This window comes from Leptinotarsa decemlineata, unplaced genomic scaffold (genome assembly GCF_025532065.1).
Source record: "Leptinotarsa decemlineata unplaced genomic scaffold, Ldec_3_MD MMD2_tig00026294_RagTag_RagTag, whole genome shotgun sequence".
Taxonomy (NCBI): Eukaryota; Metazoa; Arthropoda; class Insecta; order Coleoptera; family Chrysomelidae; genus Leptinotarsa; species Leptinotarsa decemlineata.
Genome location: NW_027412674.1, coordinates 4,676,090 through 4,701,635, shown reverse-complemented (window position 1 = coordinate 4,701,635; position 25,546 = coordinate 4,676,090). Strand labels below are relative to the sequence as shown.

The 25,546-nt window shown below is 33.3% G+C and overlaps 1 protein-coding gene across 1 annotated transcript; it reads left to right on the top strand.

The window, feature by feature from the left end:
• The first annotated feature begins 74 nt into the window (after positions 1-74).
• mRpL16 (mitochondrial ribosomal protein L16) lies at positions 75-23,890 on the top strand. Its single transcript, XM_074180195.1, has 5 exons — positions 75-259; positions 322-387; positions 445-602; positions 11,001-11,199; positions 19,123-23,890. Exons 1-5 carry the CDS (start codon positions 202-204, stop codon positions 19,380-19,382), a joined length of 741 nt encoding a protein of 246 aa, XP_074036296.1. The 5' UTR covers positions 75-201; the 3' UTR covers positions 19,383-23,890.
• The last annotated feature ends 1,656 nt before the right edge of the window (positions 23,891-25,546 follow it).

Sequence of the window (25,546 nt, the reverse complement as noted above, 5' to 3'; positions counted from 1 at the left end):
TACAGGTATGACTATACACCAAGGTATTTAGACATCACAAGCATAAGCCATCCAACTTGTGTCTATGCTCCAATGTTCCATGATTGGTCCCATGCAACCAGCAACACATTTTTTAACCCAACTTTTAAATACCTTTTTTTATTGTTTTCTGTTGTTTTCCCATTTTTCTTTATTGATTTTTGGGCCATTTAAAATTTGGATATGAAGTCAGAGCTGGTCTGTTTGACCATGAATTTTCAAAAATTGCACATACTACGAGGTAATACATAGAACAGAGATAGTGATCAAATTATTAATAATACACTTTTCTTTGATTTGTAGCACCAACTATTTTCATAACTCAAAAATTAGGATTTAAACATTATCCTCCTCCACCTAATTACGATGGTAAGATTCTCTCAATATTATGGACATGAATAGATATATAGTTTTCTTATAATTTAGGTGTGGAAATGCCTGAAAGACCTAAGCTCAGAGTTGTTGAAAGAGCCCCACAGTATCCACCAAATATAAGAGCCCCTAAAATGCAAAAAAAGCTGAGACTGATGAGAGGCCCTGAACCCATTCACAATTTTTTACTTCATAAACAGTATGGAGTGATGGTGAGAAAATTTCTTGCAGTTATCATTGAAACTGGATGCAACGTTATTTGAAATGTGTTATTAATTTATCAATAATTCAAAATATACTTCATTGTCTCGTTGACAAAGTCGCCTACAATTATAAAAATTAATAAATACAATCACAACATAAAAATACAGACATAAATACCAGTGGCGGATTTAAGGAAAAAGGCCCAGTGGGCAAAATTTCTTTAGGGCCCCCCCCCCTTAGAAAATTATGTTGTGTCAGGTGTTCCATGGAAAGTGAAAGACATATGTTTTAAGAATTTATTGAATATAAAAATGTTTTCATTTATTATAAATGAGCATTATAAAAGTTGTATTCTATTTACATCGAGAAAATTTCCATATTTTAGAATTTACGAAACCAAAATAAATTTTTAATTTTTGAAACCTCTTCTCGCTTTCTTCTCCGCGAAAACGTCGATGGTTGAATCCAGATCAATTTGATTGGCGACTTCCTGTTCAATAAAAAGTATACTGAAATCGTCCAATGCTTCTGCACTCATTGTAGAACGTTGACGATCTTTTACTCTTTTCAATGAACTCATTGTTCGTTCGGCGCTGGAAGTGCTGACGGGAAGGGTTAAGAACAAACGCAATAAACTGCAGCACTCCGGAAAACTGCTGATCAAATTTTTTTCAACTATGAAGTTCAAATATTGCAATGGACTATGCTTGTTAGAATCTTGTTCTTGTGAGAAATATATCTCAACAAAACTGATTAGCTCAACTTCAGGGCAGTTGTAAAAAAACTTGGATATTTCTCCATCAAATTGCACACATTTTTTTCAACTTCTTTTTCTTCCATGTTTTTGAATGATTCAGGTTTGAGAAATCCGAAAAGTGAGTTAATCTCATCAAAACCTTTGGCCCTTTCTTGTAACTCACTGCACATTCTGTCCAGAACTTCGAAGTACCCAATGCGATGTTTCGTTGCCATATCCAGAGAACTGTCCTCTGCTTTCTCGCCTGGCATTTTTTTCGTTCGTCGTTGTCTAATGATCGGAAAATCCGGATTCTTCCATCCCATCTTCTCCCATTGAGATTTAGCTTTCGAAACGAAAGAATCATACTTGCTCTCCTGACGCAAGTTTTGCAAGTTCTTCATCACATTTTCAAGACAATTTTGGGCCATCAAAAGATCAACTTCTTTTTTTTGTAATTGCATTTCAGCAATGTCAATGAATGATAGGACTGAATGCCACCATGTCAGATTTAGCAAAAATAGCCAATTGATCGCCGAAAGTAGAGAATTTGCGTCCATTATATCTTCTCCGGTAGCCCTTTCTCTCGATGTTTCTCGTTCTAAACAGTTGACAATACAGTCAAGATTTTGGATGATTGCTTCTACTGCTTTTAACCGTGCAGACCAACGAGTATCACTCAAGCCTTTGATGTGGAGTCTTCGTTTCTGTGATAGCGATTCGCTTTCGATATCTTCCGGTGGCACAGCACACTGTTCATCTCGTGTCTCTCTTCGACAGTCAGAGTTGGTCTCAAAAAGTTCTAGTTTCAATTCTTCCAGAAGTTGAATGCCGAAAGATTTTGTATTTTGAGACAGATTTTTGCTTTCATCCAAAAGGTTTTCCCATTGCCGATGAGACTGCGAGAAGTAGTTGAAAATTCGCTGTAATGTTCCGAAAAAGAGTTTGATTGAAGGGCTGGCGAATTTTTCAGCTGCATGAGATAGAACCAGGTTGAGTTGATGCGTTGTACAATGGATGTACGGAACGAAGGCCTTCTCTCCAACATATCTTCTGATAAGTGCTTGCAATCCATTCAGCTCTCCTGACATAACAGGCGCGCCATCGAAAGCTTGACCACATAAATGAATTTTTTCAAATAGATATTTTTCAAACAAGACCCCAATAATATCATGAGAAATCGAGACAGCATCCCCTTTTTTGATTCGAATGAAACATAAAAAACGTTCTTTGATGCATAGTTCCTTGGCTCCTGTCTCATATTTTTGGATTGTAACGTATCGCACCAATATAGCCATTTGGTCCAAGTGAGCAACATCAGTTGTTGAGTCAGCGATCAATGTGAAAAATTTTGCTTCTTTGCATTCATTAATAATAAAATTTCGCGTTTGATCAGCCAAGATATTCAATAATTCGAATGTAATCGTTTTGCTCAAGTATTTTATCCGATTCGAGGATTCGATGTGATCATGTAGAGTCGAGTTATGTCGGGAGATGAGTTTGATGATAGACAAATATATACCAGGATTTTCTTCATCCATTTTTTCATGATGACCTCGAAACGCGACACCCAAGCCAGACAAAGTTCTTATGGTATCAAAAAAAATGTTCAAGACGTAACGCCATTTTTTCGCTTCTTTGCTAATTTGTTGATTTAGTTGATGACTGATATCAGCTTTCTTGAGAAAACTTGCTGCTGCAACGGCATTCTGGAGATGAGCCTTGCTCAAACTGTGAATTGAAATGGATTGCTGAACATGTTTCCAATCCGTGTAACCAGTGCACCATATACCTTTTTTCGTAACCTCATTTCCAAATAGCCAGCAATAATGGCAATAAGCATAATGTAGAGTCGGTGAGTATGATAACCAAGGGCTAAGATCATTTTCGTCGAAAGGCTTCTGCATACGTTTATAATAATACTGCGAGTTGAAATGGCGCCCATTTTCTGTGAGTTTGAATTTGCCATTGGGCATATCAGCTTCTGTAGGTTGACAAGGGCCAGCAAGTAAAAGCATTCTTTTCTGATCTTCGTTCAAAATCCGATTCTTATAAATTGCTTTGTCATTGTTGAATTTCGATACTATTAGCGGTGCATTCGCAGAAAATAATAATTCAGATTCGGACATTGGTTCTTTATCAAATGAATCAGTGAGTGCGGAGTTATCTTTCTGTTCATTATTGAAAAACGACTGGTCATTAACACTTCTGTCGACGGAGGATTTTTCTCGACTAACACTAGTCTCAGGTCCAGCTTTTACCGGTTCGTTCTCCTGCTTGATTTCTACTATACCTTCGTCATTACAAATTTCTTGGTGGATTAGCGGCGATTTTGTAGCCAATGTTTCATAGCTTGATTCGGTATGTCTTTTGGTAGATGAACTGGCGAATAGGGATTCTTGTTCTGCTGGATGAAATTCGATTTCCGTGGAGCTTTGATCATCGTCGTTTTGAAATTCTACTGATGTTGACTTTGGTGTTGAAGTTGTAGTTGGAAAGAATTTGCTGACTTTAGTCTGCTTAGGGTCTATTCCAGCATTTTCCAATTTTCTTTTTTCTCTATTTTTCCTCTTTTCAAATCCACTTTTTTCTTTTGTTTTTTCCATGTCAGCTAAAACCATTAATACACAATTTTTGAATTACAAAGGAACAACTGTTTAGTGACAAAATATTTCACCGAGGCTACCGAGGCGAGGAAAAGTGAGGGTTAGGGATGTTGATTTTTGGAAAAAAATTGGTTTCGATTTTAGTTGATTTTTCCAGAAGAATCGTTTTGGACATTAATTTTGTTGAAGAAAAAATCGATTAAATCGAAAATCAATAAAAAAATAATTTCAAGCGATAATTAATGCTATTAAAGGATTTTTTAAAGGTATCATTTTCGTTGTGAGAAGAAATAATATTATAGGTACAGTAGAACTTGGATAATCCGAAGGTGAAGGGACCGATAAAAAAATTCAAATTATCTAATTATTCGAAATAAAGATGTTGATAGTTTCAGGTCAATCAATAATAACAATAGCATGCGTTGGGTAAAAAAATGTTCACTACATTCTAAAAAATAAATCTGCATTTGTGCTCTCAATGAGTGGAGTGCTTAATTATATAAATAAATAAATTTAATGTACATACCTAGAGTATCTGGAATCAAGTTGTTTGTTATCGAATGAATTCACAATTTACATTTCAAACGACTGCGGCACTTGTCAATAAACACTGGATAAATGATAAACGATTTCGATTGACACGGAAGTCAACAGAACTTGTAGAAACTACTCCAGTACAGTACTGTTCAACAACTTGGAGAAGGCTGATGTATGTCAAAAGATCCACCCGATCCCCCACTTTTCTACACATCGGCCTTCCCCTTCTCTAAGTTGTTGAACAGCATAGTGATAGCTCCCGCGCATGCGCGGGAGCACCCGGCCCGGGGGCTCCTTTAGAACGTTTTTGATAAGTCAGAATATTCGACAAACTCTGAGAAAATCGTAGACGGTTTAAATAACTGATTTATTACAAAAGTTATTTGATTTTATATTTAATAACCCCTGATAACAGGGGGCCCTGAATGACAATTGAACTTGTGCGGTCCACAAGGGAAGGTGTAACTTTTAGCATGAGGGGCCCTGAGCCTTTCGTCGGTAGGGCCCAGTGGGCAAGCGCGCTTTTGCCCACCTGTTAAATCCGCCACTGATAAATACATATACCTGAGTGAAATGAAGATTGTCACCAGGTATAACCTTCAGAACTACTAGAATGGGTTGAACCCCCAAACTCAGTGGATTCATGCACTCAGTATCAAGTGCTGAGTCACAAGTTATAGACTGAGAGCTCCTGAACCCTCTGGGTAACGATCTGTCTGTAAAGCTGAAAATTGTTTCATTGAATAGTCATACTTTGCTGAGTAGGTACTTTAACTATCATCTGGCAGAAATCGGCCTTGCACTTCATCAGCCCTTGTATCAGTCGATTCTGACTAGCATAGGTTCTTAACACGCAAATATTATAAGGGGGCGTAAATAAAAGGTGTAAGGTGACTCAATGATTTGAGTGACAGCATATAAAGACTGTTCAAAAAATAAGGTAAATGTTTAAATTTCGTGGACAACGTACATTGGATTAGCATTTTTTAATTTTTTTTGTTGTTCACAGTTTCAACTGTTTAGAGTGTTTACTTTCTTGGTGAAAGGCAGACAAGTTAGAAGTGTTAGAAGTGATTTTCTGCTATCAAAGAAAATGGATCAGAGAATTTGCATCAAATTTTGTATAAAAATGGAATTGAGTGCTCAAAAACACTTGAAATGTTGACAGTGGTATACTTGGATTGTAATCAGAGTCAGAAAAATGTTAACAAGTGGTAAAAGCTATTTACAGAAGCTATTTACAGAATGTTGAAAAGATGTGAATGATGACGCTCACCCTGAAAACCCCAGCACATTAACAACCGATAAAAATGTTAAGTAAGTGGAGAAAATTGTTATGAAGAATCCTCAAATTATTGTTAGAGAAGAAGCTGAAGATGTCGACATATTGGTTGGCTCATGCTATGCAATTTTTCAGAAAATTTGGGCAATCATCGTATCACAGCAAAGTTGGTTATGACATCAAAATCAAAGTCTAATCTTCTCAATGGAAAAGCCCAGGAGAGTTAAGATCAAAAAAAGCATACCGAGTTCGGTTAAATATCAAGGTTTTGTTCACTTTTTTCTTCGATAACCGTAGCGTAGTGCATCAGAGTTTTTGTTACATGGTAGTAAGGTCAACGAGGAGTATTATCTTGAAGTTATGCGCCGCTTGCGAGAAGCAATACAAAGAAAACAACTGGTATTGTATGTGTATATAAGTTGGTGAATGTGTATATCTTTGTATATGCAAAGAATAATTTTAATTTCAAATTTAAATTTTTCATATCATAAGTAGTGCACTGTAAAACGTGTGTTTGTTTTTCAATTTCATTTAAGTAATCATTTTTGACTTACCACATATACGCTATATATCACAAACGGTAAATAAATATTATTATTCATGGCTTTTGTATCACGATAATGAACCTGTTCCGTCACAGCTTGTTCATAATTTTTTGAAGAAAAACAACACCGTAATTATGCCTTGGCCACCGTACTCACCAGATTTGCCACCCTGCGTTTTGCGATGATTGAGGAGATCAAAATCGAATCGCTGAGAGCGCTCAAGTACATACCAAAAAGTGCATATCAGAACTGTTCAAGGATTGGAAAAGCATCCTCTGAGATGGGGACAAAAAGGAGACATAACTCAACATATTATGAGAAAGGAGCTTACTATCAGGCAATAAAAGCATATAGTTCTCTACCGAAGGAACTTAAAAATATCACGGTCTTCAAGAAGTTTAGAAGTTCAGTCATTTCTTATTTGAGACATAAATGCTACTATTCGTTTAACTGCTGGCTAATTTGAAATTTGTTACGAAAATCATTAATAAAATATGTAAATATGTAAATATTGTTTATCATGAATATTTTTGAAATTACAACTGTAATTTGTCGATGATGATACATTAAAATCTGTTTATTTTAAAGTTGGTAATTCCAGGGTAAATGAGAATTAACTTTTCGAAAGTTTGACTTTTGCTGTGTCCACTTGTAGATCGTATTGCAATAAAATTATTATTATTATTATTATCATAAAATAGAAATTGGTAAATAAAAAAATATTTTTTGAGAAAAAAAAATTCATCTTATTTTTGAACAGACCTCGTATAGAGATAAAAATCATGGGTAAAATGGGTTTTATTAATCATTATGCAATCTACATAAGTTTCATAATTAACATTGTTGTCATTTCACAAGTTCATATCGAAATCGTCACTACTAGTTTCTTCATGATCTTGTGTTTGACTATTAATTTTGCTATCTGAAAAAAAGAGTTTTGATACATTATTGTTGTGGATTTGACCGCGGTGGTAGTGCGCCCGACTCAGGATCGGAAGGTCGTGGCTTCGATTCCTGCCTCGACCAGATACTTTTCTCGATAGAATTTATCTGGTCGAAGCTGGGATGATTCTGCAACCGTGTTAGGAATCACACGTTAAAAGGTAAGACCTCGTTAGTCCTTAGCTCGCACAAGTTTCTCAACTTCTGAGAGTTGTCGTTCGTATGGGGGCGACAGCTGATTAACGGAAAAACAGATTTTAAACAGATTTTTAAACAGATTATCAATATTACATATAAGATTCAGTGCTTGAATGAATAAGGTAAATCATCCTATAGAATCAAAAAGATGTATGTTACTTGAAATGATCCCTAAACTTCACTTGACTTTACTATTCAATATACTCGTATACAGGAAGAAACTGTATCCTCCCTCAAACCATTAAAAACATAGGTGTCATTAATAAAATTCTGACCTTTACAGTCAGGTGTCATTTGTAATGATACAGTCCTTAATAATAATTGTTGTCACAGTTGACTCTTAGATAAATTGGAAAAATCATAATCAATGAATTTCTTTTTGAATACTTCAATACAACTTATGTTATATGTAACAAAAAACTTTTGATTACATGTATCATATTCTCAGTTATCATACTGTACATTTAATAATAATAATAAACTTTTTTTATTGCAAGTGAAAAGGTGAAGTAATACTTTTCAGTGTATTTCAATTTGTCACACAAACTTTCAAGCCTTGAAAAAAACTCCTATTTTTCCTCTATTATTTCAGCACAGGCTAACACCGAAGATGACTTTTGAAGGTGAATATATTTTTTAATAATTGCTGAGGTTTTTTTCCCTTTTATTGTAAAAGATAGATTGAAATTACAACTGGTAAATGCACGAAAGCCCAGTAAACTTTGACATGATAACGATCCTAATTTTACATATAATTCTGAAATAGATCGATAGATACTTTATATTTTGTCGTTGAATTTTTATACAATAGTACAAGACTTATCAGACTAGTCAATATTCATTTTCTCCGCACAAATATGCATATAATACGCCATACAATTATCCATTTCCTTAATTTCATAATGCCATATTCCATATAGATTTTCAAATTATTATTAACAAGGTAGACCATGTTTCCCAACATTATAACTATTAAAATGTCTGTGTCACACGTTTTTATTATGAAGTTAGATCACTTAAATGAAATGAATAAAAACACTTTTGTCTAAATACCACTGGAAAATTTCATTTATACGACCGGTTTCGTGTTTGATCCCATTATCAAGTATAAAACTGAAATCTGAATTTTGAAATATCGATTTATTTAGAATTTTCAGGTATGCTGCAAGGACAGGTACTTGAGAGACAGGATGCCAACTTAAAATACCACCATGAAAATTCTAGGGGTTGTTAAACTCATAAATTCAAGAGAGGAGACCTACATAAATCAAGTTGCTCGTTTAGGGGTATATATTTCTGGTTTTTAATTGATTTGTTAATTTCCATGGCCTCCATCAGATTCATTTTTCTCCCTTTATTACATATATGTAGGATTTTGAGGTTATCTTCATTCATCTTGTGGTTTGATTCTTGAAGATGTTTGTACATTGCAGATTTTTTGTCCAAACAGATCCTACCTATATGTAAAAGAAGAGAAATGAATCTGTTGGAGGCCATGGAAATTGACAAATCAAATAAAAACCAGAAACTTATACCCATAAACAAGCAACTTGTTTGATTTGTGTAGGTCTCCTCTCTTGAATTTATGAGTTTAACAACCCCTAGAATTTTCATGGTGGTATTTTAAGTTGGCATCCTGTCTCTCAAGTACCTGTCTTTGCAGCATACCTGAAAATTCTAATAAAATCGTTATTTCAAAATTCAGATTTCAGTTTTATACTCGATATTGGGATCAAACCCGAAACCAGTCGTACAAATAAAATGTTCCAGTAGTATTTAGACAAAAGTTTTTTTATTCACTTCATTCAAGTGACCAGGTATTACCATAAAGTAAACAAGTCATCAATCATACATATAAAGTTGGAAACATTACATTATATCACATATGTCATTTGGCATAGGTGATACACTATTTTTATATCAAGTTCTTCATAATTTTGGCATGATACATTACCATTTATGTCAGATGTCATATAGTTATTATAGACACAATATGAGTATGACATTCTTTGTAATTTAAATTTACTGTAGAATTCCCCATAAAGTCTTAATATTTCATTTTTGCTTCAATGTGCAATTAAAACAAAGTATATTTAGCAGTTTTAATATACAGACAGATTCTTTTAGCTGATCCCTTTATTGCTATCTCGGTAAGACTACAAAGTCGGGTAAATTGGACAAAACTTCACTATTTTGGGGGAATTAGAATAATCTCTTTCCAGATTGAGAATATCAGTGGTCGTTTCTGAAATATCCAGCAAAAACTATAATTGTCGAATTTCATTTTTGTGCTCTATGGCCTCCACTTCGAATGATATAATAAAGGCAGAGGAACTTTCAATAATTTTCTTTATTTATTTACTACAATCTGTTTCCTTTCTGGGAACATCAGCAGTTGGTTGCTGGTTGATGCTATCGCTCGATATGTGACCTGTGTCACATCCTCGTTGTTAAAACAGTAGTTATGTTTACTGTGATTGTATTAAATCTTGTAGATTACGGTGTAATAACTTGTTAGGTACAAACCAGGGAGTTATCATGTGTAATGTTTTATTTTGAAACCTGTGTATGATTTCAATGTTTGAATGGGATGCAGTATCCCACAGTTGGATTCCATACGTCCAAACGGGCTTCAGTTGTATCTTGTAAAGAAGTATTTTATTTTCAAGAGACAATTCAGACTTTTGTCCAATAAGCCAGTAAAGTTTTCGCAAATGATTACAAAGTTGCTTTCTCTTCATCAAAATATGTTTTTGCCAGGTAAGTCTTTTGTCCAAGTGCAATCCAAGGTATCTCACATGATCTGTCTGTGGGATCCCATATTTTTAAGCGTGACTGGAGGACAAGACCATCTTCTTAGGGTGTTTTTAGCAAATATGTAAGCTTTTTCGAAAGGTAACTTGTATTCATTATTGTTATCTATAATATTTTTAGTACTTATTCCATCCTTTTTGTATTTGGAAAATTTCCGTATTTCATTCCAATAGGATTTGCCTCTCTTTTCATGAACCGCTTCACATATTTGAATCCAATTGTGGGTTCTGTATTCTTGAATAAAATTCTGAATGTTCTTGTTAAACTTATTAATTGAAGCTTTAGACGTTGGATCTCTGTTTGCTCTATATTCACGATACATCTTCCTTTTTTTCTTAATCAAACTCACAATAAATGGGGGAAGTTCATGTGTACCGAAATTATATTTAGTTTTTGGTGTATATTCTATAATTGTTTCATTACAAAAGTCTTTTATGTCTCCATATCAGTTTTTTGGAAGTTGTAACATATGATTTCGTCTCCTTCTGTCTTTTTCTCCACGTCGAAAGATATTTTGATAGCTAAATGATCAGATCCTATATCGGGTGTTACCTCAACATTTGTAATATTTGATATAATGTTATTTGTATGTAGTAATACATCTGGAGTTGTGTCTCTGTTGCTTGGCATAATAAATTTTGGAGGAGTTGCCCATTTTTGAAGAGCTAATTTAATAATAATCCAAAAATAAAGTTGTAATTGTGTATCAACACTCTTTTATTTCAAAATGTTGTTCTCTTCTGTAGGCATTAGGAGGAGGCCGATTGAAATGGGGACACTTTGAAATGATGCGTCAGATTATTGGTCGAAAAATAGACGCCAGTCGTATGTTTGCCATCTGGAGAGTTGATGCACCATGGCAACCACTGACAAAACAGGGCCTAGGTACACGTATGGGAGGAGGAAAAGGTGCCATTGACCATTATGTGACTCCTGTGAAATCAGGTAAATCATCTAGATTATCCCAAAAACAAGCAGCTTTCCCATTCACCAGACCTTAAATACTTTTCTCGACTCTTGTTTCACCAACCAAGTTGGCGTCTTCAGGAGATGAAGAAAAAGGAAGACTCCAACTTCATTTGTGTTTGTTTTTGAATTTATTCTACGCAATCTAGCTTCACCGTCTATTCTTTTACATCTATCACTACATAGTATAAAACAAAGTCGCTTCCTGCTGTCTGTCCCTATTAGATGCCATAACCCAATTACAGCTAGATTTAGATTCGAACAAAAAATGTGGAGTTCTTTCATTAGACCTGAAGAAAGCATTTGATACTGTGGACCATAAATTTCATCTGAAAATAGTGCATAATATAGGTATCCGAGGTTTAGTTTATAATTGGTTTCAAAATTATTTAATGAATAGAAAGCAGTATGTCCATATAAGCGACATAATTAGTAAAAAATAATAATATGCGGGGTACCGCAAGGATCAATACTTGGACCTGTTTTGTTCCTTATGTATTTCAATTCTTTGGCTACAGTAAATTTATTTAATAAATTGCAAATGTTTGCTGATGACACCAAATTGATTTACAATGGAAATAGTGTACAAGAAATCAAAATAATATTTCAAAAGACCTTGATCAAATATTGAACGAACGTCATTTTTTGTGGAGGAAAATCAGTTTTTTATCGACCTTTTTCACATTTTAAAACTCATTTGACATCTGTCGAAGAAATTGAGAACTAAATAATCAGCAAAGAAATAACTGCAAATATCTTTGAATTTTCTGTCCATTTCTGAAGACGGAGGCAGATTTTGGCTTCCGAAACGTTAAGATAAGTATTGTATTATTTCTTGGCAATTTTTTTGATTGGCAAAATTGGCAAAATTGTTGAATAAATAGAACATTTTTTTTGTGAAAAATACTTTGATTTTACACAGTAACTTATCGAGGCAAACTAAAAAGTTTGCCCTTTCTACATTTGTATAAAGTTCTCCATTATAATTTTCATATTTTTCAGATTGTGGAAGGTACCAAATACCCAAAAAAGGTCGATAAAAAACCTTGATCAAATATCTTATGTCTTCAATGCCATAAAATGTCACTGAATTTTCAGAAATCTTCATATATGTTCATATCAAAAAAGTGTATATCAATTGATTCAAAAGATCCAATTAAATTCAATATTGAAAATATTAAATACCCCCCTAGTGCTAAATTTTTTGGTCTAATTCTAGTTAGATGAAATTGAATCATGGAGACAACACATTGAAGCAATAAGAAAAAAGTAGCTCCCATAATTGGAATTTTATTCAAAATAAGAAATCTTGTACCCCTAAAATACTTTAAATTGATTAATTTTTCATTAGTATATTATAATATTCAGTATCTTATATCAGTATGAGGAATGGCAACAAATTACTTATTGAAACCAAAATTATAAGGTGTATATTAAAATATTCAGGGAGATCAGTTGGAGTCGTATGCTCGACATCCACCTCCTCTGTAGACTCAGTGTCAGAAATAATTTTTAAGTTTACTCTGTCCATAAAAGTTCCACGAGTAGCTAGGGAAAGAAGGTCAATCATGGCAGGGCTCCGCATTACCTTGACAACTCGATGCCACGACGAGAGGGCGCCCGGTATTTCAAAGGTTCTGTAGAGACAGCTGATAGGCTCAGTGTCATTCATCCTCTCGTGACGGATACCCACACCTCAGGATTAAGCTATCGTTGTGCGATGGCCGGTTTGCTCAGCCCCCACATCCCAAGCTAATGCACTCCCCAAAAACAGCATGCACAGTGGTTCAGGCAGTGAAAGATGAACAGGACAGCCAGCCCGCCGAGTTGCGGCGGTATCGGCCGGGGGTCCGACGCCCGAAGGCCGATCTTCGCCCTAGAGCACTTTATAATTAGCAGCGATCGCACGCGTTTATATGTATAATTTGTATCAGCATTGCACCCGTGCCGAGCCGGGGCGGATCCCTAGTTAATTACATACAGTGTCACCATTAAAGTGCGCACCATATGGGAAACTTTTTTTTCGAAAAGTTTCAATGAAGTATAACTTCGGCACTTGTTTATGCTTTAAATTTAACTTAAAATGATGCGGCCAACTGCGACCCACTGACGTTCTGTGTTTGTCAAATTAAACTTTTTTTTTTGAAAAAAATTGAAAAAGTGCATTTCTAGATCGAATTTAAAAAATAGTTACTTGAAAAAGTTGTGTCTACGGCAATTATGCCAAATTTTATGCAACTAGGATAAAGTTAACGTTTTGCTTATTTTTGACAGATATCCCCTTAAAAAAACAAGTTCGGTTAATTGTCATCAATTCATGTATACATAACAAACTCATCATGAAGTTTAACTTTTCTGATGAATTTTTACTTATACGGACATTTTTAGAGAGAAATTAAAAATGTGCTATAAAATTTTAACATGACTGGTGCAAAGTTTTAATCACTTGGCTATTTTCTTAAACAAACGTCAGTACCTTCAATTTTAAAAAAGCAGACACAACTCAAAAACTGCAATAAGTATTAATAAAATTACTTGAGTTGAAATTACATTAAAATTTCAATATTCAGTATTTACAGATTATTATAAACACTAACTAAGGCGGTAAGGATGCTTAATCACGTTGAATAAAATTTTTAAGTAGGTCTTGACAAACAAAATGCATGCTATGGTAGTTGTTGTTGATTTACTTGTCAAATTTTTAACAGTTATTGTTGCAATAATGTTGTCTCTTCAGGAGAGAATAGAAATAGTTTTAATATGTGGTGAGAATACACCAAACGGGCAAGTAGCTAACATTTTTAATGAACCGCATCCAGGAAAAAATGTTCAACATACTACTGTGTCAAGGATAATGTCGAAATTCAGAAAAACAGGATCCGTAGCAAATCAATTTAAGAAAAAGCACACTCCAAGTAAATATGATGAGGATGCCCAACTTAACATTTGTTTAAAAGTTATTGAACACGGGCAAACGAGCATAACCGATATTATAAAAAATACCAATTACAAGAGAGAAAGTGTTAGAAAAATTTTATTAAAGAATAAATTTTGGCCCTACAAGCCAAAATTTATTAACACATTAAAAGAACGAGATTTTGATGTCCGTTTGGGGTTTTCATTCTGGTTTCAAGGAAAGAGAGAAGAAAATGTAAAGTTTCCGTATAAAATTTTATGGACAGATGAGGCAACGTTATCTTCAAATGGAACGGTAAGTTCTCAAAATTGCCGATGGTGGGCCCAAGAAAATCCCAATTTCACAGTTGAATGTGGTGATCAGTATTCCTTTAAAACTAATGTATGGTGTGGGATACTTAACGACCAAATAATTGGGCCATTTTTTTTAGGGAAAATTTATCATCCGTCGGTTATCTCAACCTTTTAAATAATGAGGTTAGTGAAGTTTTAGATAATATGCCTTTAAATATTAAATAAGACCTATGGTATCAGCTTGATGGCGCACCAATACATCACACGGTTGCTTTAAAACAGTCCCTCCAACAAATGTTCAGAGGCAAAGTTATTGGACGTAACTGGGAACATTATTGGCCACCTGATCACCCGACTTGACGCCTTTAGACTTTTTCTTGTGGGGTTACCTGAAACAAAAAGTGTACCGAAGTAGACCATTTACTGGAAAATACCATTCGCGAGTGCTGTGCAAATATAAATCCCCGATTTATTAAAAATGCAGTTACAGATGTCAGTAGAAGGACCATAATTTGTATTGAACGTTGAGGACGACATACTGAAATGTAGGCTATAAGTGTTTGACAACCTCATTTAGATCAATAAGTAATTTTTTGTACCCATTTGTATTCTCTATAATATTATTGTTGTTTAAAATTTATAATAATAATAATAGTTCTATCGAAATTATTTGTATCTGATTTTTTAGGAAAGTATGAGATACTTGTTAAATCGAAGCGATAACAGCTTTTTTATTGAATACTGGAAAAAAGTGAACAAATTGAACAATTCACTTTCAAAAAGTTTAAATTTATAACATATTTTGAAACAATCGTCCATTTTGAGCCACGCACAAATTAGGTCTATCTACAATTTCTCTACAAACTGGAGTTTGTAACGAATAAATAAAAGAAAAACTTCTGTATTTCTTCATGTCTTGGGTGTGATTGCATTTGTTGCATTTTTATTCACCACTTGCAAAATTCTCAAAGCTTTCTTCAACCCTCTGAAAATTCTATAATCGTACATGGAGCTTGTGTCACGATATTGAACTCCATACATTCTACAGGATCTAAAAAAATGTATATCACATTCATCCAAAATATAGAACATATTGTAATGAATCTGAAGCCGGCCCTGACCGATATCTCAGTCAGCAAACGCATGACTCATCGCGAAACATCGCGAAAGGTGTAGATGAGTCCCGAAATCCCTAGAGAGATGCGGAGCGATCGTTGCCGTTATAAAAAGGCGCCGCTTCTAGTCAGTCAGTTAGTCTGTACTTAGAAAGTGAATCGTGCGTTTAAAGAAAGAAATCTAACTGTGATGATAAATTAACCGTTAGTTGCTAAGTGTTGTACATAAATTAGTTGTGATAGTGAAATATTGTTAAAAATGAATTTGTTTAAGACAGTTAATTCTTTAATTCGTTACAATATTTATCATTTCCCCGGCAGACAAATTTATTTTGAAACAAAAAAAATATTAGTTTTTAACCATAAATTCACCTCAGTAATGAGTGAATGTCAAGTTTGTAACTATTCCTATAACATTCAAAAGTTCTTAGATCGATTTGATATGATTCAAGAAATAAGACTCGATATTTGTTGAGAGAAAGTTTTCAGGAAGAAGGGAGTGTACAAGAAGTAAAACTTAAGGAAGATAATGAAAATAAGCGATGATGTGAACTGTTCAAATACAAGGGAAATTTCAATTGATACATATCTCGAGAAGCCCAGACCGTATTTCCTTAGTTTTACATTATTACAAAATAAATATTAATTGAAGTTCGAAATCAAATAGAAGATAGAGTTAATATAGTGCAAAGTGAAATATTGTTTGAACATCTGCTGATAACTTTAAATTTTTTAAATTGTTTGAAAGTTTGGATTTTCAAAAGTGAATGAAAAGATTGTAATGAATTTTTCATACTTACGCAATATCAATAATTAGATACATTTCCGGGTGAAATGAAGTGTTCAATCATAGAATTTCAGCAACCTCCTAGTGTAGACTTTTCTGATATGACCTTATCCACAGAATGTTCTATTTAATTTCAATTTCCTGAAAAGCTCAAATTAAGTACTATAGTTCCAGTACCTAAGGTTACAAATACTAATGAAGTCTGCAATTTCCGCCCAATAAACACTTTACCACCACTTGAAAAAGTATTAGAACTAGCTGTATATAACCAATTCAGTACATATATTGAAAATAACAATTTATTAATGGAATATCAATCAGGATTCAGATCAAAGCATTCATGTGAATCTGCCCTCCAACTTACTCTGTCCAAGTGGAAACTATTAATTGACGAAAATAAATTTATAGTGGCAGTATTTTTAGACTTCAAAAGAGCTTTTGAAACAATCGACATTTCAATCCTTCTCTCTAAATTAGAATACTATGGTATTTCTGGCAATGTATTACAATGGTTTAAAAGTTACTTAGTCAATAGATCCCAATGTACGAAAGTCAACAATGTATTTTCGAGTGAAAGAAATATTAATACTGGAGTACCGCAAGGTAGTGTATTAGGTCCCCTACTCTTCATACTATACCTAAATGATATTAACTATATTCCAGACTGTGAATTCATAAATTTGTTTGCAGACGATACACTACTCGCAGCAAGTGATGTTAATTTAGATAATGCTATTCGCAAACTAAATATGAGCTTACTTAATATTACAGTCTTTCTGAACAGAAATAAACTTAAATTAAATGTTAACAAAACGAAAGCCATGATATTAACAACTCCATTTAAATATAATTCAATTGATAAGAATACAATCAATATTAATATATATGGCGAATCTATTGATATTGTTGAAGAATATAAATATCTGGGTTTCATAGTTGATAACAATTTGAATCTGAAAAAACACTTTCAATACATCTACAACAAAATTTCTAAAAAAATGTTTTTCTCTACAAGGATAAGTCGTCAACTAACATTTCAATCCAACTTAACAGTTTACCGATCAATAATTCAACCGCATTTTGATTACTGTGCCAGTTTACTTTTTCTGCTTGACGGAAACTGCATATCAATGCTACAAAAACTACAAAACAGAGGTATGCGAATACTGTTAAAGTGCAACAAATATACTCCTATTGCAACAATGATTGACGCGTTGAACTGGTTGACAATAAAAGACAGATTATACTATTTTTCAATGATTTTCATCTTTAAAATACTTACTGGTCAAATAGCACCTTACTTCAATGAATTTATCAGTTTCAACCATCAAATTCATAACTATCCTACAAGAGGTAGCAGTGACCTGTGGGTTTCAAGAACTAGTCTCTCAAGAACAATGAACTCGTTATTTCATAAGGGATTATTGAATTATAATAAACTTCCTATCAACATTAAAAAAAGCAATTCACTCCAACAATTTAAACACTCCCTTATGGAATATATACGATCACAGAATTATTAGATTAAGATCTGCATCTATTGTTTTCTTTTCATTGTCCATTTTCCCACTAGTACATTTTCTTATTTTCGCATGTTATATCTAATACTATATCTAACATCTAATAATATTATATATTTCGTCTAAAATTTTATTTAATATTCGCAATCATATTATCATTTGTATATTAGGATGTCTATTTTGAATAAAGATTATTATTAAAAAGCAGAAATAAGTGATCCCGAGTTTTAGTTTTCTCCTGCATGTATGTAAGGCAACTCGGTAAAATCATGTTTGTTCAGACAAGAAGGTCGCTTTTCGATTTCGATAGCCTCGCGAATCATCCGAGCTTATAGTGTTATCGATGTGGCGATGGTCTTAGTGATCGCTAAGCCTATATTGTGTCCTGTCTCTTGATGTTTGGACAGGGCTTAAGATGGGTCCGACTTTCGGACAGCAAGTTGACGTTCTCATACTCCACTTGTCATACGTCTATTGGTCTGGCCTACATATGATCTATGGCAATCGGAGCGTGGAATTTCTTATATACCCTGGGATTCATTGGCAATTTTGTCCTTGGGGGAACGGAGGAAATTTGATTGTTGGCGGTATAGATCGTTTTTATGTCCCGTTTTTTGAGAATTCGGCCAATTTTGTCAGTAACACCTTTAATCTAGGGAAGGAAAGCTTTGTAGAGAACATTGATGTCTTTTGGATCCCCAGGAGTGGATACCAGAGATCCAAAATTTGCCGAATTTAAAAAAAAAACAGGATATAAAAATGATATTCACCGCCAACAATCAAATTTCCACATTACTCCGTTCCCCTATGGACAAAAATGTCAATGAATCTCGGTGTATATATGAAATTCCATGCTTCGATTGCCATTTAACATATGTAGGCCAGACCAACAGACGTGTGACAAGTAGAGTATACATACATCAACTTGCTGTCCAAAAGTCTGCCCTGTGTAAACATCATCAAGAGACAGGACACAATATAGACTTTGCGAACACTAAAACCATCGCCACAGCGAAAACACTACAAGCTCACAAATAAAATAAGAATGAATAGCTAAATTACAGTTAAAAGTAGACTCAAAATAATGAATAGAACTTCTGAAACAACTTATACCATATAAACAAACAGGACAAGTTTTAAAATGAAAATCTCAAAAAAGCGATTTTTATCAACATTTATGATAATCATGGCAATTTAACTTGTTTGATTGTTTACCTTGTTAGTTAGGGATTAATTACTGATACTTCTCTATTTGGTGAATGTTTTGTAGGACGTATCATCCTGGAAGTAGGAGGTAAATGCGAATATAAAGAAGTAGAACGTTTCTTAGTAGACATAGCTATGAAATTACCCTTCAAAGCAACGGCTGTATCTCAGAAGATACTCGATGATATGAGGAATCAAGAAAAATGGGAGGAAGAAAATAATCAAAACCCTTATACCATGAAATATCTAATACAAAATAACATGGGAGGATGTTATAAGTGGTTATCTCCAACAGATATGAAATATTTTGGGAAGTATGTTTAGATACTGGATAGGACCATCCATGAGTTGTTTTTCTGTATTCTGTACAGTTTTACTGTTCAATGGTGAAAAGTACAAGTGATTTTAATTATATAGAAAGCTTCAAATATAAAAAACGATAGGTATAAGAAAATATGTGTATCATTTTGAGTTGAATAGACTTGCCTCAAATATATTTTCAGTACTAACATATAAGAATAATATTGAACAGGTGATTTAAAATCTACAAATTTTCGATAACTTAACTATGAAATTATATAAAAAAAGGGGGGGTTTATTGTCTAACAGGAGTAATGCCAATTACAAGACAAATATAATCAAGTTCACAGCTATGAATAAGTATAAGTAAAATTTAATACGATAGCATGTAAAATCAGTAGACTAATAGAATAGTATATTATACAAACACTGATACATACATAGTGATTAAAAAAAACATATACTGTAGAATTCTAATTGAATTGGCAGTGTGCAGAGTTGAAACACGGTGTTTTGCCTTCATGGATTGTAATTATTTATTTATTTATTTCAACGGACAAGCCAATTTTTACAAATATCTTTTTATAAATTGTACATGTGCTTACAAACTAAAGATACATCAGATGTTTTTAATCGATTTTTTGAAGGATAATAATGATGAATTGAACAATTCCAGGTTAAGTTGGTAATGATTTGCTGATTTCAATATCCTACATATTGTTTCATTCTGACCATAATTGGTTCTACAAAAAGGAATTTTAAAAATATCACTATTTCTGGTTCTTCTATCATTCACAGAGAGAGTAGTACAAAGCTCAACTATTTCTGGATAATCAATATAGCCGTTTAATACTTTGTGGACAAACACAAGATCTGTTTCAAGTCTCCTATGAATTAAGGTGTTCATGTTCAATATCTGTGAGTAGTTATACTGTCCTCTATTTAATCCTAACTGAAAAGCAACATATCTCAAGAATTTGTTTTGACACCCCTCTAACAACTCAACATCAACATTATAATAGGGTGACCATACAATGGAGTTCTACTCAAGAATGGATCTCACTTGTGCACAATAAATCAGTTTTATAGATTCGACACTTAGGTCTCTAGCAGAACGAAGAGTAAAGCCTAACATCTTACGGGCTCGAGATGAGGCTTCCGTTATTTGGTACTTAAATGACATTTTTGAGTCAAAAACGACACCTAAATCTTTTATTTTATCCGTTACTGCTAAATCATTCCCATTGATTTTATACGAGTAATCATATACATTATTGATCCTTGAGAAAGTAATTTTTTGACACTTATCTGGATTCAAATGCAAAAGGTTGACGTCACACCAGCTAGAAAACTACCAAATCACATTGAAGTGCCTGAGCATCTGATATATTTTGTATTGATTTGAACACCTTTAAATCATCTGCAAACATTAGAAATGAGCTGGAGGTAAAAACAGTGGAGACATCATTGATGAATAAATTGAACAGTAATGGGCCTATGTGGTATCCCTGAGGAACACCTGATGGCACATTTATCGGTTCAGATATAGAGTTGCCATATTTAACGTATTGAACTCTATTGTAAAGGTAGTTTTCAATCCAATTTAAAACATCTCCCTCTAAACCCAAGCCATTCAACTTATCAATCAGTAGGTTATGGTTGACTCTATCAAAGGCTTTAGAAAAATCTGTGTATATAGAGTCCACTTGTAGCCTATTTTCAAGATTATTTATGATGTAGTTTTCATAAAGTAATAAGTTCGTAGAAGTTGATTTCCCTTTGGTAAAACCATGTTGTTGATTGATTATGATGTTTCTGAAATCGAATGAAAGTTTTCTAGTGATTAGACAGTCCAGCATTTTGGGCAACTCTGACTGATTGCATATGCCTCTATAGTTTTTAATATTGTTACGAAGTCCACTTTTATGAACTGGTTTGATATAGCTTTGTTTCCAAAATTCTGGGAATATTCCTTTTTCAATAGTAAGATTGAATAGCCAGTGTAGTGGTTTTGCTAGAGTATAAATACAATTTTTAATCAGGTGCAAGGGTATCTTATCAGGACCTGTTGTTAGTTTAAATGGTAGTTTCAAAGCTAAATCTATAACTTCCTTAATATCTATATTATAGTGGCAGACGTCAGCTACATTTTGAAATTTGAATTTGGGGATTTCATTGACTGTAGTGCTGTCATAAATTGTTGAGAAAAATTTTGAGAAAAGATTAACTATTTTATTAGCGTTATCAGTAGAGATATCATCATAAACCATACGGGAAGGGAGATTGTAAAGTTTCTTCTTATCATTAATATATTTCCAGAAGTATCGGGGATTAGTTGACATATTATTTTCGGTTTTTGAAATATATCTACGATAGCACTCATCTCGTAATTAGACTTGCTTACAAATTAACTTGTCACGAATTAAACGTATATTTGAAACATCCAAATGGAACAACAAAAATATAACAATCTGAATAGAAACTATTATGAATTTTACAGATGTTATATTCTGGGGATTTTAATAACACATTAATTCTCGGTATAGGCAAATATTTTGTTGTTAGTCCTATGGGTTCTTAAAATGGATTGTGCACTAATTCAATAAAGTAATACAAACAATTAGGGTAGTACTACCTGTTTTAGAATTGGCTATGTGATGGAATCGTCCGATACATGATGAAAATCCATAACGTATAGAAACACTCCATTTTAAGACTCACTAAACAGTTTTACAAAAACGGAACACATGTTTCGCTATCAATAGCTTCTTCAGGCGTGTCTGTACAGTACAGACAATTAGGAAAATAATTAAGAAAAATGTCCACTTGTAACATATATTTTTCTATGTTGCTAATAACCCTTGTGGTGGATGCAACGATATTTCTAAATAAAAAAAAAACGATGTGGCAACGCTGCAAAAAAGGTTATGATGTGATATGTCGGGATTCTATTGTCAGTAAATCGATGTCAGTCAGTCAATATCTTGTTTAAATGGGTATTTCTTACTCCAGCACTGATAGAACCTCAAATAAATACATAAATTACAGCATCATCAATGTTCCAAAAATTTATTATTAAACACGTTGAAAACTTTAAGAATTATTCTAATCGATGCCAATCCAATACTTTTTTGCATACGATATCCGTTACTGATAATAAAAATTCACAATAAATACAAAACATATTTTTCCCTAATGATTTTAATTGAACAATTCGACGACCATAATCATCGTCGTTTGTTGTAGGTATAGTCTCCATAGTTGCAGAGTCTGATTCACATATTTATTATACGTTTTTTCGGTAACCCCTTTACCTTTCCGGTGAAATATTTTATTGTGACTTGATAAATTCAATTCAGACATTTTTTGTAGATGAACATGCATAACCAATAACTTTCAGAAATGAATAAATGTTTGTTCTATAGAATCTTGTGCTGATTCTCTAAGTCTGACGAAGCCGACATTTACAAACGGTTCGGAGCCAATGGAATGTCACCACCATGTTTACCAGTAACTTCTTCAAGTACAATAGGTTTCACATTGATGCTCAACTTACTATAACTTGAAGTAATATAACCTATAGAAGAATATGAAAAAAACTAAAAATAAAATTGAATTTATAGAAATCATATGGTTTTGACAAACTGCCTTGCAGAAATCCATAAACTGTATTTCACATTTCATGGTAATTTAAAAAACTCTGTTTGTTCGTTCAACAATGGTTAGACTTAACTTTCTCAATTGTCACTTTTCAATAAGTGTTAGTTACAGCTGCTGGACTGAGTCATAGCCGGTGAGAAGCCCCTCCCTCAAGCTGTGCAGTAGATGTCATAGCCGGTGAGAAGCCCCTCCCTCAAGCTGTGTAGTAGATGTGTAGAAGTCTGTTATCAGTCTGTTAGATTTTTCGAGCCGTAAACATCCAAATTCAGGACTATTCAATTAGTGATGGAATTTGAAAGTAAATTGCCATAAACATATTTTAAATAGTCAAACTCGTGAAGATTTGATACGATTTCTCCCACCGGTCATGACTCAGTCCGGTAGCTGTAGCTTCAAAAAATTTCAAATTGCATGTTTTGAGCTGAAGAAAACTAATTCCATATATGCTTGCCACCATTCAGAGAATGAATGTGAACACGATTTTAACATGGACTAGGACATATTACATACAGAAAATAAAGGACCTGTTTGCCAAAATTAATCATTTATCTAATTGAATTTTGACATAAAATGCCAATATTGTACCTGTTTCCTAGAAGTAATTATTTATTGTATGTTCATTCAAAATCTACGTGCTTCACCAGATTCAATCATACAATAATTTATTTAATAAGTTTTGCCCTAGATGCTGATGGAATTACTCTTTCTGTAAATAAACATTTACTGAAGAGAGTTGATAAACATCTGGAAGTTAACGGAAATATTTTCGAACATATTTCGGAATAGTTTTTATGTTTTGTGTGAAAAGACAATGCAATATTTTTGAATTTTCGCTCTTTTATGAAACATTTACAATAAAGATTTTTATTTCATCATTTATTTATCTAAAATCCTGTCTTCAATACAAACCATGACGGCAAACTAAAAGATCTAGTAAACTTTCTGTAACTGTTCGAAATGAAGATTTCATAGCCCATAGTTTTATGATGGACATGCACATGTTTTAATTTTTCAAGAAAAACTGAAATATCTCGTCAACAGTTGATTTTTGATATAAGGGATGTTTCATGAAAATGAGTCAACATCATCTCGGAATTCCAAAACTATCCTAAAATATGTTCCATTTGAAAAATTGAGTTTGGCCCATATTATATCTTCAGAATTAGCCATGGATTCCGAACACCCTGTATAACATTTTGGAAATGTTACTCCTACAAGACGATGGACTGAAGTATTTTGATGAATCAATAATATTCTATTTATGCATTCTATCAAACTTTTGAATGTGATGGGAGAATCACTCAAGAGCCAAATACCTAGTTTTTATTAAGTAAACAAATGAGAGAAGAATTCCTTTTTGGTATGTGGTGTATTACATAAACTTACTTGATAAAATAAAAACTAATTTGATTTCTTGCGAATGGGCATTGAGTTCAGTAGATGTAAGTTTTATATATCAAGAAATCATTGATAATTGTTCTGCAGTTATCAACAATATAGCACCAGTAAGAATATGTCAATTTAAAAATAGTGTATCATGGTTTGATAATGAAGTAAATAGTAAAATCAAGGAAAGAGATAAAGCCTATAAATCATTTATTGAATCTTCACCAACTGAAAAAGTAATCAATTGGGATAGCTTTAAAATACTCAGAAATTAAGTTGTGAAAAAAGAAATGTATTACTGGAATAAAATTGACAGATATAGAAACAATTCTCAGATGATGTGAAAAACATTAAAAGTCCTTGTAAAAAGTAGTAACGAAAACTCATTAGGTCAGGTACAATTTGATTATAATGGAGACTCGTACATTGTCGAAGAAGAGACATCCTTAGTTGAACATTTCAACAATTATTTTGTTAATAGTATTAACCAGACGATCAAGAGCATTCAAAGTGATGAAGTGTGGTATAATTGCGATTCTAACCTTTACTTGCCTATAACTAAATTCAAAATGGTTTCATTAGGAGAATTATGTGATATTATTGCTTCATTAGACAATAAATGTAATACATATGAAATCCTAAATGCCAAAATTGTTATTTCAAAGCATCTGTTTTTAAACACAAATATACAGTGTGTAACAACGAAAACTTAACAGAGCCGTTTTTGAATATAAAAAGTAAGATTTTTAAAAAAGCTCGGACACGTCGATTTCTAATTAAAGGGGGACACTTTTCAGACTAATCAGATTTTTTTGTAGTACGCAACCCCTCGGAGGGGTGCGTTCGGCGACCCTTATTTAGATAGGGAAAGTAGGTCGAGTGGCACCTTGTTTTAAAGGTCTTTCGAATACCTTTACAACTCTGTTAAAAGAAAATTTTTGTAACGATTAGTTTTCGAGATAATTTGAAGTTATAATTGCCATGTTAATAATACATTAGACAGACCACTCGGTAACTTGTATGCCTAAATGAAAAAAAATTTTGAGCAGTTCTTCTTATCAGTTTTTTGTTAAATAAAATCCCTTTTTTGAAATCAATACCCACTCTTCTTCCAGTTTTCATTAGTACATCGTTTGATTGTT